At 35.8% G+C, this 14,273-nt stretch overlaps 1 protein-coding gene across 1 annotated transcript in view; it reads left to right on the top strand.

Annotated features, from left to right (window-relative positions):
* The window catches only part of LOC132557710 (uncharacterized), a 28,082-nt gene extending 14,139 nt beyond the window's left edge, over nucleotides 1-13,943 (top strand). Inside the window, 17 exon segments of the mRNA XM_060222230.1 lie at nucleotides 1,174-1,382; nucleotides 1,657-1,885; nucleotides 3,041-3,454; nucleotides 4,645-4,869; nucleotides 4,972-5,047; nucleotides 5,267-5,439; nucleotides 5,898-6,050; nucleotides 6,770-6,892; nucleotides 7,139-7,261; nucleotides 7,878-8,084; nucleotides 8,429-8,759; nucleotides 9,211-9,389; nucleotides 10,032-10,166; nucleotides 10,404-10,520; nucleotides 11,119-12,678; nucleotides 12,861-12,988; nucleotides 13,869-13,943. Coding sequence (XP_060078213.1) covers nucleotides 1,174-1,382; nucleotides 1,657-1,885; nucleotides 3,041-3,454; nucleotides 4,645-4,869; nucleotides 4,972-5,047; nucleotides 5,267-5,439; nucleotides 5,898-6,050; nucleotides 6,770-6,892; nucleotides 7,139-7,261; nucleotides 7,878-8,084; nucleotides 8,429-8,759; nucleotides 9,211-9,389; nucleotides 10,032-10,166; nucleotides 10,404-10,520; nucleotides 11,119-12,678; nucleotides 12,861-12,988; nucleotides 13,869-13,943 — 4,457 coding nt within the window.
* Nucleotides 13,944-14,273: the final 330 nt, after the last annotated feature.

The raw sequence follows: 14,273 nt of genomic DNA, 5'->3' as shown, positions 1-14,273 counted from the left end.
ACAGTATTAACAACAGTTGTATATAAGCAGTCTACAAAATGTCCTTTTGAATTCTTTTATCATCATTCCTGCATTTCTGTTTGATCTTAACATTCGCAGTTTTTGTGAGTGTTTTTTTATTTCCCTCACTAGTTCCTTATGTCTTGTGTGTCGTTGGTCCTCGTTTTCTGTGTAGTTCGAATTGCCTATGTTCGTCTTGTTTGATCTCTCACTCCATTTCGTAATGCCTGAGTGATAAATCAAAGCGTGAACAATATATCGGATGGGTTTGTTTTTCAGGACGCCAAGTCCAAAGTTAGCGTCATTATTGATCAGAACCATCTGGTATAGTGTGCCATTCAACCCTTCATATGATTGAATCATGAAAAAACTTTTTATTAAAATTTTATCATTTTCATTTTATCAGATATTGTCGATATTCATGGTACTATGCTCAAGGTCAACTTCTATATTACTGGTCATTATTTTGTAATTTTCATCTTATTATAACATCAGCTAGTTGACTATCAACTGTCTTGTTCTTACTTTCACTCTTGGCGTTTTTCTTGACCCCGTTGTATTGTGATCCTGGTTGTTGCGATGTCTTTAAACCAATATAAACAAAAACAATTTCTTAAAGAATATTATTCTGATAACGCCTTTCAATTTCATATGTATAATGTAGGATCTTAAATAAGCTCTATTTTTGTACACGATTTTACGAAACGAGTCTTGAGAAGTGTTATTTTGCGATCTATTAAAAAAATTGGGATAACGTTTATCAAATTACTAAGAAAACATATTTTGACAGTTTAAAACTTAAATGTGATGGGAAATAGTAAACGGATGTATCCATTTTGTTGCCCCATTTTCAATCCGTAACATATCGTCATGACGGTGCCAGTGAAAGACGCTACAGAGCATATAACACTATTTTTAGTGAATGTTGAACCGACAAAATGACGTAAATGTCATAAAATAAATGTTGACTAATTGTATATATATATTTGTAACGTTTTGTTAGCATTTGCTCGTATTTCCATGCCCAACCAGTATATGAGTAACGGGGCCATATGGTGTTTCCCATACCTGTCTACATAGATAGAATATCATGTTAAGTCTGTGGTGTAATTATATACTTAAGTGGTAGAAAATCTGCGATGTTTATCCACATAAAGTTACTTTATCAAACAGGTATAACGGATATGTCCAAATGTGGCGGCGATATACTTTTGTTTCCTGGAAAGGACGTGCGACACCTCCGTTCTCCTTCATTTCCCCTGAGTTACGGTCAACACGTTCACTGCGTTTGGAAAATAGTTGCACGTCCAGGAAAGTTTGTCAAACTGGAGGCAATATTTATTGCTTTAGGAAGTAAAGTAAAGTGGAATGATATCCTCAAGGTAAACACTTGTAAAATAGATAAAACGTACTATTGCATAGGCAGCGAGACAGTTCTGTTCCGTTCTGTGTATTAATTATGTATACCATTTCAAATATTACCATCTGCCTGGTTGCTTCTTCATAAAACATATTGTCACGGGTGAAATGTTTTTATCCTAAATAGGAGCAGATCATTTGAAACTTTTAAACAACCAAGTGAATGAAGTCAGGGAGGTAAAGTAGCACATGTTATCTTCTTTATTAGCTTTTCCTGGCAACGTTTTTATTTGGCAGGCCGGAGACACTACCGAGAACGTTGTTGTGTGTAGTGATGAGATTAAGATATACAGAACGCCAGAGGAACATATAAGCATATCACACGGAACCAAGACTGCGACTGTGGAACAGTTTCAGAAATCTATAATAATATCATCCTTTCCAATTTTATACGTCGAGCTCCAGTCCTGTTTCTTGTATTCAAAGTCTTCAGAGCGCAGTTTTGAATTCGCTGTGGAAGAAAGTGGTAAGACTGTTATGTACAATATATATACAATGTATGTGATTTCGCTTTGCAATAGAACAATTCGTTTGTCGCTAATACCTCATTGATCACACACACACACACACACACACACACACACGCACGCACGCATGTAGTCATTTTGATTTGATATATGATCTATGAAACTACTTTTGGAAGTTAAAATATTTGTTTAATTGAAAAAAAACAGATTTAATGAAAACGAACTTAAAATCCTTTTAACACACGATCGATTATTCAGGCAAATGTATTATCAAAATATTGAAGTAATTTCGGCTTTATGTCCATAGTCTCTATTGTTACCGTAATATGTGAGTAACACGTTTCATTATCGAACCTGACGTCACAATAGATTATAGTACACGTGCGTAATGGGAACAAATCATTACATGGGTACATTCACTGAATAACAAGACAATCACGAGATATGTAAGTGATATATATAAGACAGCTCTTATCAATAAAAAATCATGGATCCTTATACCGATTTGAGAAACTCTCTTGTTTCATTCACATAAATTCTATTATTGATGTATATCACGTGACGTCCCTTGACGGCATAAATGTTACTGTTCAAGCTATCAGTTTATACTGAATTCTGATGACATAGAAAAATATATTTCAGCTAAATTCAAACTTCCTTACTGACCATTTATATTTATAAAAGCAAATAGAATGTCTTGATGGATGAATTCTTTACATAAACGTTTGTTTGATTATCCAGTCAGCGAGTTCAATTAATTTAACAACTATTGAAAATAAGAAGCGCCATCCACCGCTGAGAGTATTGCATTGTAAAGCTTACGGGAAAATTCGATTAAGAACTTTCAGAGGGAAGCCATTTGAATTCAGTATTAATAAATATTTGTCTGCAGGTGTTATAAAACTTGAAACAGCTCCGAATTCTGACATTTAACTCTTAGTATCAAATGCTAATTAAACGAACGGTAAAAAGTTCGATGGAAAATTGCATGTAGTTGTACATTATACAGATATAAGAAAAGTGACCTTCATCAACATACCTCTTTATGTGTTATAGACACTGTAACATGTGGTTTTTGGTTTTTCTTGCATAACAACATGAATATGGTTATTTGTATAACCGCAGCGTGATTGCTTACCATTCTTTTTCCTAAGACGTGCCCGGATGTGGACTTGAATCAGGCCAGTGTATAACCACGTGTACGCTACAGTCGGCATATATAGGTACACCTGGATTTCCGGCCGACATATCCATGGCGGACACATGCAGCTGGACCATCCAAGGAACGTTTGGAACATACGTCCGTTTACATATACTCAACCTAGACATTTATGACAGCGATCGATCATGTGTGAAGTCATTCATAGCCATGTACGACGTAGCGCTTGATGGTGAATTATCCCTCATATCCAAAATGTGTTCTGTTGATCGCCAATACAACACGATTGTATCTAGCTGGCACACCATGCAAGTCGAGTTTCGAGCTGGTGACGGCAGTGGCAAGGGTTTCTTTGGGAAATATGAATTGGTCGATTCAGCTCAGACGGCAATAAAAATAACAGAAGAAGGTAATGTGTAAAGGTGTCGGAGACTTCTAAAAGACACACAATATCACTACAATAGTTTCTTTGTCAATATTCAACTTCATCATTCAAATGGCGAGCGTGAAGCGAATTAGCACTAACGTTGTCATCGAAACGTCACACGTTTAAACTTCTGTTGTAAGAACTTATATCATAATAATATTACCAACCCGAGGGAATATTTCGGAAATAGCAAGTGAATAGCACATTTCAATACCAATTTAGAATTTGATACAGAAGAGCTAAACGATTTATAAAAATGCAGCAAACAGCTGTTTCGTCCTTCTAGGAGTCATCAATCAAGCTAAGATACTAAATTTTGAAGCTGAGGAGTCGACTAAGGAAAATATAAAGTGACCGAAGGAAATGTCAATATAATGTATAATAATACGATAAAATCGGCAAGAAAATACCAACATGTCAATACAATCATAATCCAAACTCAAATTCAATAAAAATAACGCAAAATATGACCCAAAGAAAGATTTACAAAATAGACTCCTGAAAAAAGTACAAGGAGAACAAAAACTCCACCAAACAACAGGTGTTTCGGAAGTGTTAACGTCTTCTGATTTATCGACGACACCTCCAATCAATCCAAGTAAGTAGAGTCACGTTCTCAAACGAGTATACAACAATGGAACCACGTATCAAGTATGAAGCACATCCAGCTCCACATCTCACAAAAAATAAATGTTTCTCCGTGAGATCACTATGACGACCGTAAAACTTCCCCATGATTTTTATTAACGTGCATCTTTTGAAACCCTGTGTCCGTCAGTGGACGATTTAATGCACGAAAATCGTGATAATGGGAACAAGATGTATAGAATCAATTGTGACATGTCACCACCTTAGGTTGGGGTGTAGGTATATTGCTATCCAGAAATGGAAAATCCACAATTGGGTAATTGAAATCATCTCGCTTATCATATAGTTTGGTGGAAAGCTGTCTATTTTGGTTTTTTTGTAGGACAAGATTGAGATGAGCAGCTGACGTTGAAATGATTTCTGCCCGATGAAAACGTCGCATGACCCATAAATTGTGATATAGCTATGCAGTCTCAGTTCAGGTGTCGGGGCAATTAATAAAATAAAGTAGAGGACGGTTATTTGTTATTATTTTTACAATGACTCACCAATGTATAAATACCTTACAATAAACATCACTTTAGGCTGCTTCCCAGAATGGAAAAGGATGGGAGGAAGTTGTTACAACCTCTTCACGGAGACCAGCAATCATACAACCTTGCATGGTGTGTCGTGGGTACAGAGTCGAGACCAGTGTGAATTAAAGGGTGGCCATCTCGTCAGCATAGGTTCCATACAAGAAATGACATTTATCCACTACTTAATGACCAAAGTCTGGGGCGGAGTTGACAATGGAGAGGCTTATATAGGTAAAATTATCATTCGTATTCCTAAAACAATTGTCTACACATTTCCGAAAACTTTTACGAATTCTTTTGCAACTTGCTTTATTTCTTCCTTTTCTTTGACAGGTCTCCACAAAACATTCGATGGCGATGATGTACATTATGAATGGCTTGACGGAACACCGTTAACATACACAGCTTGGTATGTACTTTAAATAATAAGATTTAGCAAAGATGCAGTTAGTCTTCTAATACACCATGATAACGTAGGACTGTTGCAGGCTCTCATTGATAGGAATTCAATATATCAACGCAAGCGTTCGTATTCAAAGACATAATGTCCCGGGAGATCTTTTAAAATCAATTATTTAAATTGAAATTCTTTAAATCTTTTAATTCATAACAGCTACTTTATTGACAGGTTTAAAGATCCTAGAACATCTACCTCACAACCAGATGGCCTTGCAAATGAGCGATGTACCGCCATCCGACTTTTTAGCATTCATTCTCTGGACAACTGGCACGATATCGCCTGTGCTTACGATCGCATCCCTAGCTACATTTGTGAGATGGGAACTTTCGTAGATACGAATGGTAATATAGCGTGTTAAAATGTAGCATACTGGCTTTGTGTAAAGAAACAGGATATCCACTTTCATCCTACTCTACATGTTTTCTTTTATATACGTTACTTACTTCACAATTATTGTGCTACAGTACTGTTCCTCGTTATTACCAGGAGTGTTTCCTTGAAAGGAACCCAGTCCAAGAATGTACCATAAGACTAGGTTGTGATTCACGATGTTAATTTTGAAAAAAATGAAGACAATGATTCGAACTTTGGTCGCCATAATGATAGTCGAGTGTGTTATCCACTATACCTGAATCACCCTTAACGTATATAGTTTGTGAACAATATTGTATAAGGTAGTGGAATCACTCATTTAATTTTTTGTCAAATGAAAAAAAAATGTCGCCGTGGTAACTATATCTTTTCTGATATTGTTTCAGTGTTTTTAAGTACTTTGATATATTATACAATTTTGTTATAGAAAATGAAAGTCAGGACATTTCACCGGTGATAATCTCCGTTATAAACGCTACAAGTTCTATGTTTCCTTGCAACAACGGGGAGATAATTTCACGTCAATTTGTATGTGACGGTACAGGAGACTGTCGTGATGCCAGTGACGAGAATGGGTGTAGTAAGTACTAACTTTAGTGGTAACATTTCAGTTGTAATTGATCACATGGTAGGAAGACAGTTATACTTTCGATGTTCTGAAATCAAAATGTCACTTACTGTTTGTATTAATTACTCTATTTCTTTTCTAAATCATACTTTTTATGACGTACGATCGCAAAAAGCTTGATAATGAAACATAATCAAACGGTGTCGATAGGTTTACCGATTGTTGTGATTACCGATTACCGGTTGTTGTGATTATCGATTGTTGTGATTACCGGTTGTTGTGATTATCGATTGTTGTGATTACCGAGTAACGATTGTTGTGATTACCGATTGTTGTGATTACCGATTGTTGTGATTACCGAATACCGATTGTTGTGATTACCGATTGTTGTGATTACCGATTACCGGTTGTTGTGATTACCGATTACCGATTGTTGTGATTACCGATTGTTGTGATTACCGATTACCGATTGTTGTGATTACCGATTGTTGTGATTACCGATTATCGATTGTTGTGATTACCGATTACCGATTGTTGTGATTACCGATTGTTGTGATTACCGATTACCGGTTGTTGTGATTACCGATTGTTGTGATTACCGATTGTTGTGATTACCGATTACCGATTGTTGTGATTACCGGTTGTTGTGATTATCGATTGTTGTGATTACCGATTACCGATTGTTGTGATTACCGATTGTTGTATTTACCGATTTTTGGTTTCTATTCAAGCTGTAGTTAATGCGACTTGTGCATCACACCAGTTCCAGTGTAATGATGGAAAGTGTATCTCTCTCAGCCTGTTCTGTGACTTCATTTCTCATTGCCAGGACAATTCCGACGAAATAGCTTGTGGTAAGAAGTGAAGTTGAACAGGTTTCATTAATGAGAATTGTATTCCCACTGTAGCAATATATAAATGAAGTAGTGCAGATGTAAAGTTTGTATTAATCATTTGTGTTTTTTGTTTCATATCAACAGCTCCATCGGGAGCAAAGTGTAATTAAAGTGAAATGACATATAAATGCGTTGGTACCTAATAATATGTCTCATTTATTAATGTATTGATCAATGGTTAATGGCTTGTTGTTCTATGTTCAGTACATCGTGAGTGTGAAGAAGGTGAATTTCGCTGTAAAAGCGGCCGCTGTATACATGAAAGGATGGTATGTGACCTGAAGCAGGATTGCGAGGACGGTTCGGATGAGGACAGAGATTTGTGCGGTATGCATACATTCTTTGTTGTTTTGAAGGAAAAGGAATGAATGGCTTGTTAGATAATTTTGTTGTAGGTTGCTTTTAATAAAAATACAGCCCTTCACTTAAAAGTCAAGTTTAATCACTGAACGTCGTCAACTCAACCATTTTAAAGTAAAATAATTGGAAATCAAAATCGAAAACAAAAATGATGAAAAGGCGTTAGGTGAAATACATTTATCCAATCATCTACCCCATCCCATAGTTTGGACTATGATTATGTTGTTATATTGGAATTTTCTTGATGTATTTCCAATCTAAGAGGAGGATTTTTTGTTTGTTTTAATTGTTTCGAATTTCAGGGGTAAGTGATAAGATAACAGCTACCCGACTAATTGCAATTTAATAAAAACATATATATATGTATTTTTGTATATATATTAAATATATGTAGAGACCATACCTGTGACTTTGCTTTCCTTTCGTTAGTGGTCTTCCTATACAACAAGTTTAATATTAGAATGAAAAAGAATATCCGTTTAAAACAGATGTCTCATTTTGGGATATACCTGTGTAAAACAAATATCACTTTTGTTTGAATTTTGAAGAAAGTATATATTATCCTCTCATTTTGTCATTTCAGATACGTGTAGAGCTGGAAATTTCCTGTGTTATGATCAAACATGTATTCGTGGGACTCGGCAATGTGATGGAAATATTGATTGTGGAGGACGGTTTTCAGAGGACGAAAGTCAGCAGTGTCAAAGACAACAGCAGTCGTCATGCAATGATCTTTTGAGTTTAGGAATTGCAGAGGACGGAGAGTACCTTGTCACTTTAGGAACAGATAGTATGAATATTCAACAGGGTCTGATAAATCCATTTCTTTTGTTCTAAAATTTACCTTTGATATCCAATAAGAACATGTAATGCAACGTTTTCAGTTTTTTTATCTATATAATTTTATGTTTTTCGTGTGGTTGCTTCTATTTCTCTATTTAATATTTAATATACTGCTAATATCTTTTATTTTGAAAATAAAGATACAAAGAGTTTTGCAATCCCCTCCACACACCATAACCGTAGAGAGTGCACATAATATTTTGGATGAAGATGAAAGTCACCATCGTCTCCTATAAGGTGCCGAGCAGATGAGCGATTCGTACAAATCGAATCTCTTGCTTGTCATTACAGCACCAGTCAAAGTAGAGTGTATGTTTTCAACGTCAGGCGACAAGACGTCCGTGAAGACATTAGTTCACCATGATCATGAGGAATGGCGTATTGAGGAAGTTAACAATATCTACGACACCATCGGGTACAGAATTCCCATGTTGTATATTGACATTTTAAAAAGCAAATACAGATGTTCGCAGAAAATTACGGCAAAATGTCATATGACCCCTAAAGTGACCTACCAATGGCAGGGTGGTAATGGTGTTTGGCATGATTCCGATACCGAAGGAATATTGAACGGCACATGTTCCTGTCCTCTGTTTCAAAAGTGCGACACAAATGTGGACAGGTGCAATTCTTCTTTCTCTCCTGTTAACTTCATCTATTATTTAGTAATGGTATTTCAATATATTCGGTTAAAGTATGCAAAGCCAGGTTAAATAAAAAATAACCAAAAAATTCATCGGTTTCGACATTTTGTTTAAATGGACATATTATTCTAACGGGTTTTTATGAACACGATGAGAATCATCTATATCAGTGTACAGGTTAATCTAGTGAGTTATTTCTATAATATATTTGTAAAGATAGATGTTGTTGTCCCTCGAAAAAAGAACGAAAATAGAGAGTTTATCCATATCTTTGAAAAAGGAATGAAAATAACCAGTATGTACATATCTTTTGAACTGTGGAGGTTGTAGCAAATTTGAAACCTTATGTAAAAGTTAACATAGGACGGGGGAAATGAAGTACGTTCATTTTGATGTGGGTTATGTTTTTATTTCATGCCTACCCCTCAGATGTAATTGTACCACTGGTTTTGACGAATGGTACGTGGTGGATGTCAACAGTGTGTTTGAGGACGAAGGCAATATAGCGGTACACGATGACTTGCCTATAACAGGCTTGTATGCAGGGTTATCTGGGGGCAAAAATAGCTACCTAGCATTCAAAGTCGATCCTTTAGTGTGCGAAAATGGTAAGTATGGAATTTATAAGGAAGTTTTTCATAAGATATTCAGAGTGTCGTAGTAAAACTGATACAGCGTTTGATTGTATATTACAAAAGTCCATCGTTTTAACACTGATCAGTTTATTTTCATTATATATTATACTTTAAAAAATTCATTATCTGTTAAAATAAACAGCCGTATGATTCAGTTTAATTCATTGTATGTTAATACAAACAGCTGTATGATTCAGTTTAATTCATTGTATGTTAATACAAACAGCTGTATGATTCAGTTTAATTCATTGTATGTTTATACAAACAGCTGTATGATTCAGTTTAATTCATTGTATGTTTATACAAACAGCCGTATGATTCAGTTTAATTCATTGTATAGCTCTGCTGTCTCCAACCTTAGATTTGTATTAAAAGGCGCTATTCACCTGTGTGTCTTTTGTACGATATTCAATGTATATTGACTTATAGTAAAAGTACCCGGCAAATAATAACTTCATGATGAAGACACCATGTGATAACTAAATTCTAACTTCATTTTATGTATTTGGCGACTTCTGCAAAAGATGATAATAACCAATGGTTGCCTGTGATTTCTCCATTTGTTTCCATCTGCCATGCAGGTAAATTAATTATGCGAGTGTCACATTTTTCCAGATGACGTCAATGAGTCTATGAGGTTTCTGTGCAGAAGTGGTATCTCTGTGGATAAATCGGAGTACTGCTTAATGGACTATGACGAATACGGTGAAATAAAAGGATGCAGAGATCTGTCACACTTAGATCACTGTTGTAAGTAACTAGTCAATAACGTCTATTGTCTGGTTTACTGTTATACGTAAACATGCATGCACTGTCCAAAAAGGCAATCACGAATATAAATATTAAATGAATTAAAACATGAATTTGGCTGTGCTAAAAAGCCAACCATAAATAAATTTGACATTGTTTAAACTACTTGTATCTTAATTTATAATTTATTTTCAGTGGATTTCTTATTCTCTTACCGAATGTTTGTTTCATTTGCAGCGGACTTCGTATGTCCAGAAGACTTTGCTAAATGTAGGAATAGCTATTGTATCCATGTTCGATTTCTTTGCGACGGCGAAAAACATTGTTCTTATGGAGAGGACGAAGAAATGTGTGGTAAGTTATTGGTTTGCTCATTATTTGATATCATGAATAAAATGAAAAGCTCTGAAATGTAGTGTAAATCATATAAGTTGATACCGTGATGTATGTACAAATGTATTGAATACTGTAAATCAATATATACTTGCGAAAATCTCCAAAATGTAACCCTTTGCAATTTTTGCGTATTTCATTTTTTGGAGTTCTTCGTCTCAAAAATTTGAAAGGTCTCTCTTGAAGTATTTGGATACCTCAGAATGGACATAACTTACCCGTAGAATTATATACCAGTGTAGGTTCTAACTTCAACTGGAGATCTAACAGAGCAGTCACACTAAGATACGAGATTTATTTGTCATAGAATTCATGACTAGAAAATGTTCAGTTCTATGTAAGTAAGCCTACATATGTATTGTTAATGCATTTACAATAGAAAAGGAAACGTGGCGATTTATTTTTGCGATTTAGAAATGGTCGTTGAACTCGCCAAAAAAAATCCCGATATACGAGATCATAGAACTTAAGTAAATAAAAACTTACTGATTTATGTCAGGTCCGTTCCGTTATTTTGCTCATTCACATGTGCATATATTAACAGCGTGTGTTTTTGTAGATAGAACGTGTGCAGGCCTATGCCGGTGTCACAACAGTAACATTTGCCTTGGCCAGGTGCAAGTGTGTGACGGGATACCTCAATGTCCAGAGGGCGACGATGAGGATTTGTGCGATGTCCAGTGCCCGTCTGGCTGTGTATGTAACGAACTGACCGCTGAATGTACTGATATTAAGGCGGCACCAAACGACACGTTTATGGTGTTCTCAAACGTACGGAAACTCTCATTCAACGGATCTGATTTTTCAAAAGGGATTCCAAAATTGAAAACATTTGTATTAGCAGAGTTAAATCTGTCAAGAAATTCGATCAAATACCTAACAGGTGAAAATTTCGCAAATCTCAGCAATATCTACACTTTAGATCTAAGTTACAATGCACTGACAAGCCTTGTTGCTGAGACATTCCACAGTCTTAAGAATCTTCGAACACTTCACCTCCAGGGTAACGCAGGGTTGTTGTCGATTCATCCAAACGCCTTCAATGGATTGGCAGCTTTACCAGCGTTGACTATAGATAATACATTGATCTCAAAGATAGAGAGCAGGACTTTTGTTGGGTTGGATAAGATAACAGTCCTTAATTTGACTCAAAACAGAATAAGAAAAGTAGACAATTTCGCGTTTGCCTCACTTAAGAAACTCGCTGTACTTGATATTCGCGGCAACAATATTCTTGACTTTTCTGATGGTATTTTCAATGGACTAAGTAATTTAAAAGAATTGTATACAGACGCCTACATGTTTTGTTGTGTAAAGCCAAGCAGTGTCACAGAAGAAAACTGCCATCCCTACCAAGACGAATTTTCATCTTGTGCTGACTTGATGCGAGAAGACCACCTTCGGTCTTTCTTGTGGATCATAGGATGTATGTCGTTGGTCGGTAACGCATGCGTGATCATATACAAACTTATATATGATCGTATCAGTTTAAGAAAAGGTCATGGAATTTTTATTTTGAATCTTGGATGTGCTGACTTTTGTATGGGTATATATATGTTAATTATTGCCATCGCTGATACCATGTTTCGTGGCAGGTATATATGGAATGACTTGTACTGGCGTAACAGCAATATCTGTAAAATGGCTGGTGTCCTAGCAACGGTGTCTAGTGAGTCTTCCGTTTTGTTTTTGTTGCTGATAACTATAGACCGTTTCGTTTCTGTAAAATTTGTGTTCGGACAAGTCCAATTCACCAGGAAGAAGGCCATTCTTACCTGTATGGCAGTTTGGATGATCACGTGGTCTATTGCAGTGATCCCGTTACTTCCAATCAACTATTTCAAAGGTCAGTTTTATTCCAGGTCTGTTGTTTGTTTGGGTTTGCCTCTTACCCGGGAATGGCCAGCCGGATGGGAATATGGAACCGCAATTTTTATTTTCATGAACTTCGTCGTCTTCATCTGCATAGCTGTTGGGCAGATATTGATCTACCAGGAGGTATCGAGCACAAACGAAATGATTAAATCCCAGCGACGTTCTCAGGACGCGGCCATAGCAAGAAGTCTCTTTCTTGTGGTTTTCTCAGATTTCTTGTGTTGGTTTCCTCTTGGAATAATGGGTACGTAAGAAAAAGTAAATCTTTCAATGAAGAAACTGATGACGTAAAGATGATATAATGGGTTTTACTTCCATTTATGAAAGTTATGCTATGATGATGATGATTGATTCATATTTTGATGAAAACGTTCGTTACCTTACTAATTCGAATTATAAAATTGTATTGACTACAACTTTTTACAGGTATCATGGCGTTATCTGGACATCACATCCCACCTGAGGTGTACGCTTGGGCAGCTGTGTTCATTTTACCAATCAATTCAGCATTGAATCCTATCCTTTATACGTTCTCAGCTATTATAAGAAGGAAGGTATGCCTTCACGCGCCGTGCATGGTAGTTCTAATAACAAGTTATCTAAGAACAAAAAGTTCTTTCCTTTTTAGAAGTTTCATGTAGTCCCTATTTCTCATTTAGTTTCCATTTCTTAGAGTTTTACATAGTTACTATATATCTATTTTTTTTTATATTTTTTTTCTTTCTTTTCAGAAAGACAGACTTAATCGTGCGAGCACCAAGACAACCCTGTCTCGACTTTCGACATGTGAGTTTATCTTCTCGACTTATTGGTACATTTACGGAGTGTCGGAGGTGTCGATGTGTTGATATGATAGTAGTTGTTGGTCCTTGTCAATATTTAAACATCAATCGACATTTAGTTGTCACTCGTAGTCAATGTGGCAAATGGAAACACTATACGCATACAAACTGATGGACAAACTGGTGACACAGGTTTCAAAAGATGCATGTTGGTGAAAATCATGGAGAAGTTTTATAGTTGCCATAGTGATCTCATTGAGAAATATTCCATTTCTTTGTGCGATATGAACGTGTTTGATTATCGTTAATTTGCCTGTTGATTCCGTTGTCATATACCTTGAGTGGCCAAGGTTTACAAGGCGGGTGTCGGCGATGAAGCAGAAAACGCTTACTCTTCAGAACACATGGTCTTGTTCTCCTTGTACTTTCTCAGGGATTTCCTTGTAAGTCTTTATTTTGTTCATATTGCGCCCTAGTGTTATGGAGTTTGAGTTTGGATTATGATTATGTTGACATGTTTTCTTGATGTTTCTGAGAGTCACGTCAGTCTCATTGAAAATAAAATAATTAAAGTTTATTGACTTTCCGTAAATTTATACATAAGGGAAATGGCTTTTTGGTGTAATACAGGCACAGTAATTATAGGGGCCAGTTAGAATAAAAACATACACGAAGTAAAAAAAACTTGAACACGATAGTTTCAAAAAGGAAAATACATGCGCTCTAAAACAGTATCCTTTGTTCACATGTATTTTGTATGTTTGTTTTGGCAGATCATTTGATAATAATAAAGAGGAACACGTTGATACACTAAGATACTCAAACTACAAAAAACATTATCACGTTATTTGCAATTACCATAATTTAAACTTACATCCGGAAGTTGTTGAACTCCACTTGGAATGCATCTGTTACGCGCAAATTACAATGATGCATGGTATTTTAAAGCAGAATAATGCTTTGTTTTACCTTTCAAACGCAGTTTGTTATAATTAATTTGATTATTTTATTTTACAGCAATTTCAACGCCAGAGTCAAAATGGAATGATATTTGCAA

The sequence above is a fragment of the Ylistrum balloti genome, unplaced genomic scaffold (genome assembly GCF_031769215.1).
Source record: "Ylistrum balloti isolate Yb309-2 unplaced genomic scaffold, AGI_CSIRO_Ybal_v1 Utg370712, whole genome shotgun sequence".
Classification (NCBI taxonomy): Eukaryota; Metazoa; Mollusca; class Bivalvia; order Pectinida; family Pectinidae; genus Ylistrum; species Ylistrum balloti.
This window is presented reverse-complemented; position numbering and strand designations above follow the sequence as displayed.